The 16,826-nt window shown below is 34.0% G+C and overlaps 1 protein-coding gene across 1 annotated transcript in view; it reads left to right on the plus strand.

The window, feature by feature from the left end:
• LOC118200694 (WD repeat-containing protein 17-like) overlaps window positions 1-16,826 on the plus strand; it is a 326,195-nt gene that overhangs the window by 183,052 nt on the left and 126,317 nt on the right. The window contains exon 15 of the mRNA XM_085808418.1: window positions 15,959-16,078. Coding sequence (XP_085664544.1) covers window positions 15,959-16,078 — 120 coding nt within the window. The remainder of the gene's footprint in view (window positions 1-15,958; window positions 16,079-16,826) is intronic.

Genomic DNA, 16,826 nt, shown 5'->3' on the forward strand with positions numbered 1-16,826 from the left:
AGAAAGAGAAAAAGATGTAGCAGTGTTCATAGCATAGCATGTAGACAGGTTAGAATGTAGATCCATATTGAAGAGGAAGAATTCTGATTGCATAGAATGCTAAAAAGTTGAATCCATAATGATTAGGAAACTTGGCAGCCAAATAAGATTAAATTTTTACTTTTATTTCAATGACATTTGTGACACAATTTACTTGACTCTAATCGTGCCTATTCAAGAATGTTTACATTTTTTAATACTGTTGCAATAGAAAGAGCACACAGCGAAAAAGCATCATTATATGAAGAGAGACAGAAGCTAAAGTGAAGGCAATTATCCAATATGCAGGCTCACCAAGAGAAGGTTTTGCTCTGTTTCAGTTCTCAAAATTTTGGGCTCAAGTTCTGAATTAGCTAAATCGTCAGTGTAACGCAAGCCATGTGACATAGATTAATTTAGAAATAATGCAGTCCAGAAAAGTTATTACTACTTTTAGAATACAGAGAGGAAATGCTCAAATTAATAATTAAGAGGCTATTACAGTACAAAGTCTGTAATCTGGACGTACTTTATCCGGAATGATCTATAATCTGGACCTCAAAGCCACAAACTCTTTTTTGTAAGCTTTACACATGCGCATTTAAGCATGCGCGTGCACATTGAGAGGATGTTTCTAGATACGTTAAAAAATGCTTGGCATAATTTATGGCCAGCTACCATATTTCATGGTGAGGACAAAGATGATAGCCACGAATTTGAAGGTTTTCGGACATTGCAAACTAAAGGTGAAATTTTCCAGTTATTGAATTTTGTATAGAAATGTGGAGAAGCAGTGATATAACAGAAGTTTTTCATTGCGACGACAATGCCCCAATTATCAATCAATTAACAGACGGCGAAATCTGTAGTATGGGTTCTAAATCCAGAAAATGCCGCTTCCAATAGGTGGAACTTTGTAACTGAACAAGAAATTATGTTTGTTTATAGAATTAAAGAAAAAGTATTAGCACAAAAATCGAAGCAACTTAAACAACTGACATTGAAAGAAATGTTTAATAAAGTAATTTTTTTTTGTAAATTTTAATACCCTTTAGATCATAATTGCTCTTTATTTCATAAATTATGATTTCATATTTTTAATTGTATAATTTCTGCATGCCATCTTACCTGATTTAAATTGATGATCTATAATCTGGAAAAAACCCTAATCTGGAATCGCTGAAGTCCTGACGAGTCCGGATTATGGACTTTGTACTGTACTAAATTAAATTATAAAGCTGATTTACATATTTTTTATCTTACATATGCAATATTTATTATCTTTAATTCTCCAAAAATTAAAGATTATACTATCTGGTTTCCCAGATAATATGCTTGTGCAAAAAAAAAAAAAAAAAAAAAAGTTAGCAAAAAAAGTCCTTCTGGGCAAATTGCCCCTTTGGACTAAAAAAATCTGAAAGCTTTCAAATTTTACATTATGCCCAAAGCGGCTTTTTTTTTTAACGTTTTGTGTGTTACCTTTATTTATTAAATATCATGTTCTTTGCAATTAACCGTAAAATCCAGTTCAACAGCAATATCGCAAAATAATTTTAAAATGAGCATATCTTTAGAATTTCTGATACACAGTCTTGCACGCTGGAGGTAAAGTAGTTCCCCCTCCCATGAAGTTTCGCCATTGCTCACTTTGAAATCATTGAGTTTGTTAATGAAAAAGATCCTGAAAGTTTTGCAAAATATGAAATAGTTAATAAAACAAATTCCAAATTTGGGCTTCCAGGTGCCCGTATTGGGGTGGAAACGAACGTTATTCAAAATCAGATGGCTCTAGGTACCATTGTTTTATCACAATGCGAGAAACATACATACATTTATGCAGATTCTTCATTATTTAATTTATTATAATACATTGCGATAATATTTGGTGGTAAGAATTTGGAAAGAGATTCGCCGTTTAGTTTTCAACACAAAATGCCAAAATGAAATTCATACGGTTCTGTCTAATTTTTTTTAGACGATATCACATCCCCAGATATCTATCAACGCGATTGTTTCGCTGACAATCCAGCGAGCAGACATTTGCGCGTCAGCCATGTTGTTTGTTAAAATTAAGTGAACGGCGCAACCGCGCAGTGCAGTATAGGAAATCTTCCCATTTGCCCTGCTCCAGAGAGGTAGGAACATTCAACCAAGTTCTACCTCCAATTCTGCAAGGCAGTTAATGCTTGTTCGCCATGTGAATGGGACACGTTTTAAGAGCTAGTTTTCGCTACTGGTCGAATCTGCTCTTGTGAACGCAGCTTTACAGTAACTAAGGAATGCTAAAATTTCTTAGCTGCCATTGAAGGCTGAAAAACAAAGTATTACTTAGTAAAATAAAACAATGTGAATTTTTACTTCAAAAGTAAATATTGTGGAATTTAGTCACAAAAAGTGTCTTAAAAGGAGTGTGTACATTAAATGTACAAAAGTTCTCAAAATTTAAATTGAAATTCAGGATTAAAAAATAATTCTTAAATGCTACATATAAATAAAAAATACTTACTTCAAGTATCCTTATCAGCTGAAATAAAATGGCTGCCTCATCAGCTAAGAATGTTAGTTAAATAAAAAAATAGTGCAGCAAAAATTAAGTAAATGTTAAGTTTTCTATTGCTAAGGTGGGATGCTCGAATGGACTTTGTTGCTAGTGAAGGCTAAAATCATTGCACAAATGAGTAGAAGCAGCAAAACGCTCAAGCAGTCAATGCATACATAGTACTTCTATTGTAAAAAAGAGCCCAGGTCTTTAATAAAAAAGCTTTGGCTACAAAATTGGTGTCCATGTTAATGTGATTGGATTTCGTACTTGTGGAATAACTTACTTAATATTCCATACGCTGCATCGGCGGATCTTGATATGTTATGGTATCAAATAAAGACACTTTCCTTTAACTAAAGCTATTTATGAATCAAGGACTATGTACAAGTATTATATACAGATTACAGGATACCTAGTTTATACCACTCTCAACCTCTCTCGGCACGCTCTTAACTCTCTCTGCTGAAAAATCTTAATTAACTAACCATACGGACTTTGCAGTGCCCTCCATCTCTTTTTCTACATCACTCCTCCACCTGTACTCTTTAATAAGAGTACACCTACTTACATAACAATATTAACATTGATTAATACTTAGTATGGCATATATAAATGAATAATCTATACTAGTACAGCCAAATACCGAAAATTCGAATATAAACATTCAGTTTATAGGTTCCAGAAACCGCAACATTGAGTACGAAATATCGAAGAAAAAAATATTTACCGAATAATAACGAGTCAAAACGGAAATACCAAATTATTGATATCAAAAAGTTTAAAAAAATAAGATAAAATATAAGCTTTTTCCCCTCTAATCTGCATCAAGGTAAAAAAGCAGACGATTCACTCAACTCTTTGTTCAAGTTCATGATTCACGTTGTTGTATTTTCTGTGCTTCGTAATTTCATTTCACGAGATTATTTAGTGCTGCCTTTTTTTTATCCAGATATTTTGTGGATAAATTAAGAATATTTTAAATTTCAACCCTTTTTAATACAATGACAGATAAGAAATGCATTCATGGTTTTACTGCTTGCAACTTTGAAAAACATAAACACGTTGCATTGATGGTAACACAAAAAGTTTAAATTCTGCAAAAGATGGAAGCAGGTGCTACTCCTCGATTTATAGTTGAATGATATGGAATTGCGACACAATTGTGTATGATATACGGAAAAATAAAGAAAAGCTGTTGAAATTTTACAGCAACAGTGATTCTAACATCAGAATCTGAAACCGGAAATCTTTGCATGAGGCGAAATTGGCAAACCTCAATGCTGTGTACATATAATACTATGAATAATCAATTTATATATGTAATAATAATTTAATGCATATAATAAATTATTGCAATAATGTATATAATAATTTAATTAAATGTATCTAATACGCCTCATTCATTTTGCACTTTTAGTCCGAATTTTATGCATTATCTTTTCTGTCCTGAAATCTGCAAAATTTTAAAATCAGCACAACCTCTGGTCTCAAGCTTTGCGGATTTCTGGAATTTTACTGTATATATCTAAACCACAAATAAACATAATAATTAATAGTTTAATAATAACTTAAATAATATTAAAATTCTAAATTAAATTTCAAAAGGATATAACATTTGGATTAATCTTCTGAATTCCCCTTTTGGCGTACGAACGAGGCACATTGGAACATGTCTATCTCATCCTATAATCAGTGTTCAATTACACCCATGTCCCAAAGTAGTTTGGATTGTTTTAGTCCTTCTACCAACATAACGTCTCCAGTCTTAAGGTTTCAATCAGTTGTAGGATTAGTAAAGTTATACATATTTCGAAGATGGAATAAATATTGCTCTTTCCACTTGATCTATGTTAATTTTAAGAGCCTAGATAAGTAAAGCTTCCTCCTAGTTAAAGGTCTCTTTGTCTGACACCTTGTTAAAAATTTCCAAGAAATGCTCGGGAAAGTTAAATGTATCACGTCCTGGCAGTAAAAACTGTGAATTTGTGAGTGGGCGAGGTTCATCCATCTTGTTGCTCTCATACGTTAAAGGCCTATTATTTAACACACACTCAAGTTCAGTTAATACTGTAGAGAGCTCTAAGTTATCTCTTTAGATGTCAAGAAATCTCTCACACTTGGCTCTACACTTATTCTTTTAAATCCCTTAATTATTTCACATGTGCTGTGGAAATTCGTGCCATTATCTGAATAAATCACTTTACAGCTCCCTCTTCTTGCTAAAAAACGTTGTAATGAAAAAATACACAAAAACACACAAAATACCTCTACTGTACAGATATTGTGCTAAACTGTAAAGCTTCGAATCTGGCGTTATTAGATTATTCCTCTCCAATTGTTGAATATCCAAAAAATAATTCTATCTCTGGACTTGCTTTATCCAGAACTCCTCGAACATAAGTGCTTAAACATCCAAACTTTGAGTATCAGTTTCTACTTTAAACTCCTACTCAGGCCATTGATCTTCAGAATTTTCCAACCATGATGGACCATGCCACCAATTATTATCCTTCACGAATGCATTTGCTGTTTCACCATGAGTTATCTGCTGTGTTTTCCGACCCTGGACAATATTTCCACTTATCAGGTGAAGTACAGTCTTGTATTTCTGCAACTCTATTCAACACGAACTGTTTCCACTTACGCGCAGACCCCTTTGTCCACCACAAGCAAATTTCTGAGTTCGTCCACAGAACTAACCTACCTACCAAATCTTGAAATACTTTCAATAAATATTTCCCTAACCTAGCTGCAGCTACAGCCCCTATTAATTCCAACCTAGGTAGGGACAACTTTTTTAACGGAGCTATCCTACTGTTCAATATTATAAATGATATACATTCTTCTCCTCTCTTATTCTTATATCTAAAGTATGCCACTACTGATGCATCACTGAAAATATGAATTTCAACCAACTGACCTGTACTTAGAACGTAATAAATATTTCCCTAATCTAGCTGCAGCTACAGCCCCCATTAATTCCAACCTAGGTAGGGACAACTTTTTTAACGGAGCTATCCTACTGTTCAATATTATAAATGATATACATTCTTCTCCTCTCTTATTCTTATATCTAAAGTATGCCACTACTGATGCATCACTGAAAATATGAATTTCAACCAACTGACCTGTACTTAGAACGTCTGGAAAGTAGTATCTCAGTTTCAGCGCACCACTTTATCCATTTGCACCGTAACCCCTTTGGCAACTCTGAATCCCACTCCAAACCTCTCTCCCATGTTTCCTGCATAAGTGTCTTAATTCGCACCACAAGTGGAGAAATAAATCCGATTGGGTGAAACACCTTAACTGCTGTGCTTAACACTGATCTTTTACGATTTCTTAACGATTCTAAACTACTCAACAATGATGTAATGTCTACTCTCAAACCATCATCTTCCAAGTTCCACACCAAGCCTAACACTTTCAACTTTCTCTCTCAAACCTACTTTCTTCACACAACCCTCTCTGAAGCCACAAGTCATACAACTCTTTAGAATTAGTGTTTAGCTTTCTCAAATTAAAACTCGCATTTCTGAAAATAGATACCACCTCTGATGAAAGACTGAAAGCTGACTCTACACTTTTCCCTCCATAACACAAATCATTTGCATACAGCAAGCTATTTAGCATCTGGGCACAGCTTTTGTTTGTTTCTGCATATTTCTTTAAATGATATTTGATCGTTGCACTCAATAAAAACAGTGAGCAATTACATCCAAATAATACTCTGTTCATTATACTGTCATTATCAGGATACCACAAAAATTTTAGATATTGTCTGTCTTCTCTTGCTATCCCAATTATCAAAAATGCCTTTTCTATGTCACCACAGAATCCAATTTTAAATTTTCGAAAAGAAAGAATCATATCCAAAATATTTAGATTTAGGTTTGGGCCTTTATCTAAGCAATGGTTTAGCGATAGCTTTCCTCTTTCGCAACTGCTGTAATTAAATACCATTTGAACTTGAGTGCTTTTTTTTTTTTCTTTACGGACCACTGCTCGGAATGGCATAAAGTATCCCTCTCTCATATCCTCACACTCTTGAATAATGTTGTTTTGTGTCTGAAATTTAATTATTTCCATAAACTGTTCCCTTACAAAGCTGTTATTTTTTAATTCTTGCTGCACCCTTTCGAACTACCTTTTCGCTAAACCAAAATTATTTTCCAAATTCTCTGGACTTCTATTCCACAACAAGCAAGCCTCATAGCCCCCTCCATCTACATATTTCAAATCCTCTTCAAATTGTTTAATTATTTGCTTATCGCATCGCCAGCACTCCTTTCTGATGTGCACTCCGAAATACCTAGACATTCAATTACCCAAAGCTGATGAATCTCTTCCAATATTTTCAATTCCTGTTCAGAATTGATGTGTATAAACAAATCAGTGGAGTCTGACCCTGAACTCAGCTTCTTATTCTCTCCCCTCACTCTACCACTCAACGTCCAACTGAATATGCTTTCATACAACACTAAACATTCTGTCAAATGATGTGTTTTCCCTGTTAAAATGCAGTTCAAATAATCATTCCCAATTAAAATCTCTACCTTTGCCACTTCACTTTCGCAGCTGTCAGATAAGTCAAATCCTTCCTGGCACAGCTTGTTTGTCAGATAAGTCAAATCCTTCCTGGCACATCTCTCTAGATGGCCTGGGTAATACATTGAAACATGGTTTTTATTTCGAGTACTTCGATAATTAGAGTGAACCTACTCTTGTTTTTTAATTCAAGTCTCTTTCTTTTAATCTCTTACTGGCAGATTTGAAGTTGAAAATGTATGAATTTTTAATCTTTCCCTACGAATAGTTGATAAACTTGCTTTTCTTTAAATAGACTGACAAACATAAGATCTTTTGGGAGCAGAACCACATAACAGCCTAACATTAAATGTGGAATTATTTCCGACTGGTTGACCTCTCAATGTTTGATAATAAATCACGTCATTAGGAATTTGCTTACTCTGCGTCTCGAGGAATAGTGAACTATATAGTTTGTCTCTTCTGCAGAGCTCGCTGCATTTTTTATGGATTTATTTTCTTGCACATTTGCGTTACACAGGTTCTCTAAATGCGACTTAGATTTGCAAATATTACGTTTAACCCATTTCGCCTTACAAAATGGTTTTTTGTAACCTTTTTTTAAACAGTGCTTGCACTTAAATTGTTCATATAATGCTTTGTGTTTCTCTGAAATACGTAAGTCACAGTCTTTTGAGAGGTGAGATTTAAGACAAAAGTCACATGAATAATTTTCAATTGATGTATTAAGCGTCGCCGCTGATACCATTTTCTTTTTAATTGGAGCAACGTTCGTACGATAATTGTTGGTATGTCTTTTGCTTGATTTCGAAAGTGTTTGTTGATTAAGAGAGTTAATGACTTTTTGTGCGCTTCTACTTCTCTCTTTAGAAAAAACAATAAATATGACACTGTTGACTCTGTGCCAACATTTTGCTCTCTACTAAACTGTAACACTAAATCCTGCGGTATACACTTATATAAAATAGGAAGTAAGAGATTGCCATAAGAATTAAAATCAATATCTAATGTCTCTAAACTTCTTGTTTGAACTGTTATTTCATCATATATTTTACTTAAACTGGATGCATCACTTCAACGACGTACTAGCTCCAAAGCTAGGAAAACGTTCATATGCACACTAACTAATATTTCTTTTTTCCCAAACTTGTCCGTTAAAATTTTGATGGCCTTTTTATAGTTTTCTCCTATTTATGGCTGGGTTATGGGTTATTCAATTATGGCAAAGCACATGAGGGCTATCTGCCTAAAGGGAGGGATGCCTTCGTGAAGGACTTTCTAAGGAAAACTGGCTTGTATACACGTTACACATGGGGAAAACCATGAAAACGCCTGCGCAGCCAGCCCGTTCGCGGCATTTGAACCTTGGAGCGAACTACCAGTGTTCAGCGTCTTTACCGCTCGGCCTCTGGTGGGTCCTATTAATGGCAATCCGCTTATAGCTTTTGCAGCTGAATCGGTGAGTAAAGATCTTGAATACCGTATTTGACGACATATAAGACACACTTTTTTTCCTAAATTTGGTCTCAAAAAGTTACCTGCATTTTATACGTGAAGGTAATTGCATTCAATAATTGTTTGTTTGGCTTTTACGAAACCTGAGAACTAAAAGAAACCACGCTATTGAAACTTTTTTCTCTTGTGTGTGGCTGTCTAAATAAGGGTGCGTCTTATATGCCGTCAAATACGGTAGTTAAATTTCTCAGCATTGTGAAGCGTATTTTGTGAATGGCAGCTTTATACTGAGCCCAAAATTCAGTAAATTGACATAAATCACCTCTGAAAGTTTCTAAGGTAATGCGAGGTAATTTAGTATTATAATTAGTTTTGATTTCTGAAACTTGTGAAGTTGTTGCGGTTTTACCCACATTTTGAATATATCTATTGACTTTCGATTTTCATCTAATGATGGCTTCACTGTATTCTAAACAATGTTCTACTTCTGTCTCTAATTCTTGAACAGTGTTTTGAGCATTAATAACTTCATCATATTTTAACTAGTTTCTCTTTCGATTAACACTGAAAGCGATTCCTGCAACACTTCTAGGTTCGGCATTTCGCTTTGCCATTTGTCTTTCAATTTCCTTATTAATTTTGTTACACTGGTTCGAATTGAACCTCTAATCTTTCTATTTCTCTCGAGTGTTTCTTCAAAACTCATTTTGATTTCCAAAGATAAATTGCATGCAGATAAAAATGAAATGACTCACCCTTCCTGGCCGAAGCACCAAAAAAGTTTGTGTGGAATAACTCACTTAATATTCCATACATTGCATCGGTGGATCTTGATATGTTATGGTATCAAATAAAGACACTTTCCTTTAACTAAAGCTATTTATGGATAAAAGACTATGTACAAGTATTATATACAGATTACAGGATATCTAGTTTATATCACTCTCAACCTCTCTCGGCACACTCTTAACTCTCTCTGCTGAAAACTCTTAATTAGCTAAACATATGGATGGCGCAGCATCCTCTATCTCTTTTTCTACAATACTAAAGAACGTATGTGACTACTGTTAAGAACTAGGGTTGCACTAAGAGATTGTAAAATTGCATGAGGAATTCGTTAAAAGTTCAAATTGGTTGCTAAAATTTAATATTCTGGCATAAAGTTGCAGAAAACCAAACTAACAGGATAGAAGCAAAAAAACTTCACATGAAATTGGCTTCTATTGCATCTTTAAAAAAAGGAATTAGCCTTTGTTATTAACAGTTGAGAAGCCAGAAATGTATATAGAAACTATATACATGAATAGCAAGATCTAAATATGTTGCTTGTAGGATTTCCATTAGTTTGAATAACCAGTTATTTTAATTTTGGTACCTTTTCTGAACTTCTTATTTCCCCTCACATTTCCTCGCCAGAATGCACGTTAAGTTAAGAGAGTATTTAAACAGGCAAAAAAGAGAAGGTTAAACAGAGTGTGATTTCACTAGTGTAGCGCACGTTTGCTATTTTGCTCCCTCCAGCTGCTAATCTTAGTTGTGGCTACGCATTCTGGCCATTTATTAAGTTTATCGCTGGTTAAGTTGTTGAATGAGCTTCTTATCTTTAAGTAAATTGTGTAGTCTAGCACTACTATCTACCATTTTTGAATTTATTGTCAAAATATCCTTAAGTTCCTCATTGCAAGCAGTCAGTGTTATGGTGAGCACGAAATATGTGCCTTGTTGTTAAAGGGTTTGAGAATAAAAGTGTTATTTGCACCATTCCTTCTATGCTGCTATTCATCATGCCTGTTTGAGAAGTCGTCAGGCTTTCCACTAAGATCTTGACACTTGCATGATAGCGAAAATCTGTACTTTTAATTACATATCGGGCTTTAAGCTCTTTGAAAGGTTTGGACTAATGCAGTCATTATGTAATAAAATTGAAATTAAATTTGATAGTTAATGCTGCTTTTTTTAAGAGAACGGTTACTATAATTAATTGGTATTTTATTTTCGATTAAGTTATTGACTAATAAAAGAACCTTTTCTTGTAATAAACTTTTGTACAAATATTCTTGATTCTAAGTAGTTGATTGTGTATAGTGTTACCTGTGACTTTTCTGGAGATGTTTGAATTTAAGTTAATTAGTTTAATTGTGTCAAAATTAAAATGTCTTCTTTTATCATAAAATCTAATTTTGTTGTAATCAGTAACATGCAAATCCAAAAGCTAATTTCATTTTGAGTAGTACTAGTCTTATAGTACTAAGCTCGTAGGGTAAATATTGGGTTTTTCAATTTTTTCAGAATTATTAATTATGGTAATATTAATATACTTGAAATTATTTGTAAAGTAATTTTTAATATCTTGATTGAGTGTCTTTTGGAAGTGAAATCCTTTAGAGATAAGATAAAGGTTACAAATTTTTGTTACAAAATTGGAATCCATTGGTATCCCATTCATATAATTGAAAAATAGAATCTGTATTCTAAATGCGGTTACAAAAAGTACACAGGAAGGAAAATTTTCCGATTGTCTTCTGTAATAACTGTCAGTATTTCAGACAAAAGTAAAGGTAGAATTAACAGACTGTTGTAAATTTCTTTTAAAAGAAGTTAGGTATATAAATTTTCAAAATTATAACAGTTCATGTCTTTAGTTCAAAATTTTTAAGTGCAGAAATGACTGAAATGTCGTATTAGTAATCTTTAATGGCGCTCTTTATTTGCTGATGCTAAAATAATTATCCAAATTTTCTTTAGCTTGAGAGCAATGTAATAAACCAAAATTTTACTAGAGGTTTCTGGAACTTTGGTCAAGCATAAAGGTTAGAAAATCTGTTACAGTCTGTCAGAACAGAAATCTTGAGTTTTTGGTGAAATGCTTTTAGCTTGCTGGTATTAGTTATTTTGTAAGTAATAGGTTGGTTTAATTTTTATGAAATACTGAAATTGTTACAGGCTCTGTCAATTTTTGTTATTGTAAAATTTTGTTTGAGCTCAAGAATTTTATTTTAAAATTCAATCTTGGGAAATTTCCAGTAAAATTTTGCAACTTAGGCAGTTTATGTTTGATACTCTTTAGAACAGATTCTTTCCATTCTAAAAATGTAGTAAAAGGGAGATTAATTGTATAGCTAGTCTTAGCAATAAATTCATGTATGTCTTTCTCAAAAGTGGCAAACTTCAATGGGGCAAAACTTCCTGTTAACTTTGGAGACTGGTCTAAATTTAGTTCCTAATTTCATGGGCTGTCTAGGTCTGGTTCTTTGACAATATTCAAATTCCGTGTGATTATACAGTCAAAAGTCATTAATTCGGACACCCATAATCCGGAATGATCTATAATCCGGACCTCAAAGCTACAAACTTTCTACAAACATCACGTTTACGCATGCGCATAGGCCTTTACGCGTGCGCGTAAGACCTTTACGGCTGCGAATATGCGTGTGCGCAAGCGCATAATACGTTTACGCATGCGCGTTTAATGTATAACGGATGGTATAAGCTAGGCTAAAATTATCTAATTCAGTTAATGTTGCAGATTGCGTTGTTCCTTAATCTTCAAATTGGATCCGGCTTATTATTTTTTGCAGACTGTTAGAGCAATTTTATAAAAGTTAGCTTGAACTTTCGATTATGTCAAATAGAATTTCCGATATATATTTACTAATATGTAAAGGATCTACAAAGCGAAAGTATGTTTTGAAATCCAAAATCTGTTTATCAATTTCATGCTGCTCTGCGGCAGGGGGGGGGAACGCCGAGGCGCGCAATGAATTGGAAGTTGATCTGTCAGCACTATCCTTATCTTCAGGGCAGATGTTTTTATTTTATTTGGCTTATAATTCATTACTAAATGTAGTATTTCATCTCGATGTACTCCGTCTTTGATATGATTTAAATCAAGTTCCTCGTCATTATAATTCGCTTCCGATAGTGAAGAAAGTGACAGAGAGGTTATTGAAAATGAAAACATTTCGATTGACAAATTAGTCGGTATTGTCGACATAGCAATTATAGGACTTGAACAGCGGAACTTTGTAACTAAACAAGAAATTATGTCTGTTTAATAGAATTAGAGAGAAATTATTATCACATGAAACGAAGCAACTTAAACAACTTACATTGAAAGAAATGTTTAATAAAGTAAACATATAAATATTAAGCTTTTTCTTTTTGTAAATTTTGATACCCTTTAGATCATAATTGTTTTTTATTTCATAAATTACGGTTTCATATTTTTAATTTTATAATTTCTGCATGCCATCTTACCACATTTAAACTGATGATCTGTAATCTGGAAAAATCGATAATCCGGAATCGCCGAAGTCCCGACGAGTCCGGATTAACGACTTTTGACTGTATGTCCAAGGGCTTATCTACATAAGGATGGTGTTTTCTAAATTTTATTCACCTTTTGCCCATCTTATTCTTTCTAAATTTTACTCACCTTGTTAAATAGTTGTTAGCATTGGTGTAATTTATATAACTTCTTGTAATTATACACACACCATGATCATCAAAATTAAAAGATAATGAGGAAAAATATCCTCACTAAGTTGAGTGTTGCAACTAATGACCAATGCTATAGTTATTTATGTGAATTAAATACAATTGCACTTCCGCGCGTATATTAGCTCCGAAAATATGCAAATTTGGGGATTGACAATGTGGTTTGTACTGGAGGCATGTTGGAATTCTAGTCTGTAATGTTATTGTAATAAAGTGAATGTCCTTTCTGAGCCTGATCAGTATTCAGTAATTATGGCTCAAAGGCATCATTTAAGTGAGTGTCAAAAGTGACAAATAATTGGTATAATTGAGAGAAGCCAAACACAAATGGAGGTCGCTGAAAATTTGAATATCCCTCAAAGTGTTGTATCAAGAGTTTGGAACCGCTTTAAGCACTGGATCAATTGATAGACAGCCTGATTAAGGGTGGCCAAGTGCAACAGGTGCATCAGAAGACTGTTTTCTGTCATTATCGAGCCTGAAGAAACTCCGAAGTGATTACAAAAGATCTGGTTTTAGACCTTAAGGCTGCCATAGGAACTGGAATTAGCCTGCTGCATGAAGGTTTAACGAGGTTGGACTGTATGCGAGAAAACCAATGGTATGTGTCCCACTCACTCCAGCTTCCAGGAGGGCCAATTTAAACTGGTGCCATCGTCATGTTCAATAGAGCCAAGATGATTGGGCCCGAGTATTGTGTACTGATGAGTCCAAATATAGTCAGAACAGTGATTCTAGAGATGTTTTGAAGCATTTGACCATGTCTGGCATGAGAGTTTAATCTACAAATTAATCGAGTTTAATCTTCCCAGAGAGCTTATCCTACTGACACATTCTTACATTACAAGCAGATTCTTCACTGTGAGCTGCAGACAGAGTAATTCTGGCCACAAGATAATCTCAGCAAAGGTCCCACTGGGGTCCTGTTTGAGGCCAATTCTTTACTTATTCTATGCGATGGATTTTTCAAGGGACAAATTAAATAGGAACATGCTACTCGCCTGCTATGCGGATGATACGGTGGTAGCAGTTAAATCAATAAATCCTAACAGAGCCATTAGCATATTGCAAGATATTGAAGAATGGTGCTCCAACTGGAGGATTTCTATTAATGCTGATAAGTCTCAACTGCTTATCGTACACAGAAAGAAATTAAAAGTTGTTACTCGGCCACTGTACCTATTCGACCAGCGGGTACCCACAGTTGACAAGGCCAAATATCTAGACTTTTATCTCAATCAAAGGCTCATGTGGAACACCCATGTCAACTATGTAGCTAACAAAACTAAAGGTGTTGCACAGCAACTGAATCTACTACTTGGTAGGTGTTCTAAATTGGACCTACGCAGGAAGCGACAGAATTATCTTTCCATTTTGCCAGTTTGGGCTACTGCGAAGAGTAATGACCTGCACAAGTTACAAGTTGTACAAAATAAAATCTTGTTCACCATTACATGTGCAATTTTAATGCTTCTTTAAATTACATATGCATCCCAGAAGATGTCACACTAAGGCCATTTACTGCTCACAGAATGCAGGACCATAATTTTGTCACTTAAGTAAACACACATTTTGCTGCATTTCTCATTGTAAATTTCATTAATTTACACTTTATTTGTTGATTTGTTCATTTGCTGCAACTTGATAGCGCTACATTTGCACATGTTTGTTTTGGTTAAGAATATTTCTCATCACCTCTTTGAAAAGTGGTAGCTACATTATGATTATCTTAGCTTGACTTTGCGCTTCGCGGCCAACGAGCCCTCTTTCCTACCTTATCCGTTTCCCAGCTGGGATTTAGTTAATAGTTTACACTGTAGTGTTCCCTAGGGATTTAAAGAACAGAGCTTACAAAAGCCACAAGGCTACATAAGCATAAGCAATTCACTTTCAAGCAGACATGTTTTGATCTGGAGAGAAGGAACTTGCTTTTCCTTGTTTGTGAAATATCCCATTTCTGTGAGCGCGCTTTAATGGTTTGGAGAGGAATTGGGTAAATGGTCACACCGAGCTGTATATCTTTCTAGGAGGTTCTGTAACCGCTTGAAGATATGTGGACAAGTTACTGGAACCCCAAGTTAGACTGTTTAGGGGTGCTGTTGGCCCAGGTTTTGCTAATGTATGACAGTGCTTAGCCTCATCGAGCATATTGGGGTGTTAAAATACTTGCAAACAGAAGATATCACTCGAATGGATTGGCCACCGTACTCACCCAACTTAAACGCAGTTGAGCATGTGTGGGATGCCTTAGGGCACTGAATTTCAGCGCACTAAATTCCTTCTTGGAGCCTTCAGGAGCTTAAAAGTGCACTTTTAGAAGAGTGGCTTGTAACTCTACAAGACACTTTGGTAAAGTCTATGAAATCAAGGTGTGTGGTATGCATATCTATCCAAAGTGACCATAATGAAAAAAATTAAAGAAAAAAATTCCCCCCACACGCTTAATTTTTCATAATTTTGTAGTTTCCATAAATTTGGATTTTAATTACAATATTTTATGAATAATCAACTGCCAAACATTGTAATTTATGTTAAATAATGCTTTTGTACAAATTTCTATTATAATTTTATTTAAGTATCAGTTACATTTTATTTCTGTCATTAGCCTTTAACTTTAATGACCAGTGTATATACATACATACATCTTATTTTAAGGTTGGCCTAAGGGCCCAAAATATCTAGCTGTGTCACTGTATTGATGAAAAAAAAATTGTGGTGTATGTTAAAATGCATAATAGTGTAGAAAAGTTAAGTTATCGCAGATTTTTAACTTCTAACTTCATTTATCAGTGCATCTTGTTAATTAAAATCTGGCTGTGTAAATACTGTTGTTTTCTCTGTAAAGAGCATGGTTATTTTATTATATGTATGTATAATATTTGGTTTTATTTTTTCAAGCCACCTTCAGGAATTACAAATTTATGGGAGCTAGTTTCAGTTATAAAAGGTCAAAATATTGATTTTGGAAGCTATAAAACTGGTATAGTGCACAAAAAGCATGTTATGAAGCTGACAAAGGTAAGTTCATGAAACAAATTGAAGAAAAATTTTATTACTGTTTGTTAGTCCATGAAAATGGTATCTCATAACTAATTTTAACAGTCAGAATGTTGATTTGCGAATTTTGTTATAAATTACTATCTTCTTTTATAAAGGTCACAAATGTATGGTAACAATAAAACTTCCATAGTGATCAAAATCATGTTCTCTTCTTTGCCCTAAGGTACTAATTCCAGTGAAAATTAACTTAGTGTTGGCTGGAGAGCTCTAACTTTAATTTTCATTCATTCTCAATGTAGTTTTTACTTTTACGTACATTCTACTATCAGCTTGATAAACTCTTTCATTCATACACATTTATTTCCATTTACAAGCATGAAAAATACTTTTGGCATTGTCACAATTCAAAAAAACGTTTACATAAACAATTTTTTTACTTGACTTTCCTGAAAACAATTTCAGATAAAAATCTTTGAATAGTGCCCTCATAAAAACCCTCAAACACATTTTTCCTTTTCTTTCTTTAATTTTCTGTCTTCCCTTCCTCTTTTTTTTTTTTTTTTTTTTTTAAATAGTGTCAAACGTTTTTAATGTGTAGAGCTTAAATCGTAAAATATGGTTTTGTTTGAAGTTTGCATAGTGTGAAAGAATCTTGCATTTAAATTATGCATTAGCCTTTTGTTTTTGGTAATTAAAAGGGAAAATGCTGGAAATTTTAAGCATTTCATTTTGAGTGGTTATAATCATGTTCCAAAATTGACCAGAC

The sequence above is a fragment of the Stegodyphus dumicola genome, chromosome X1 (assembly GCF_044657685.1).
Source record: "Stegodyphus dumicola isolate Sdum_Otavi_A_Nest chromosome X1, ASM4465768v1".
NCBI lineage: Eukaryota > Metazoa > Arthropoda > Arachnida > Araneae > Eresidae > Stegodyphus > Stegodyphus dumicola.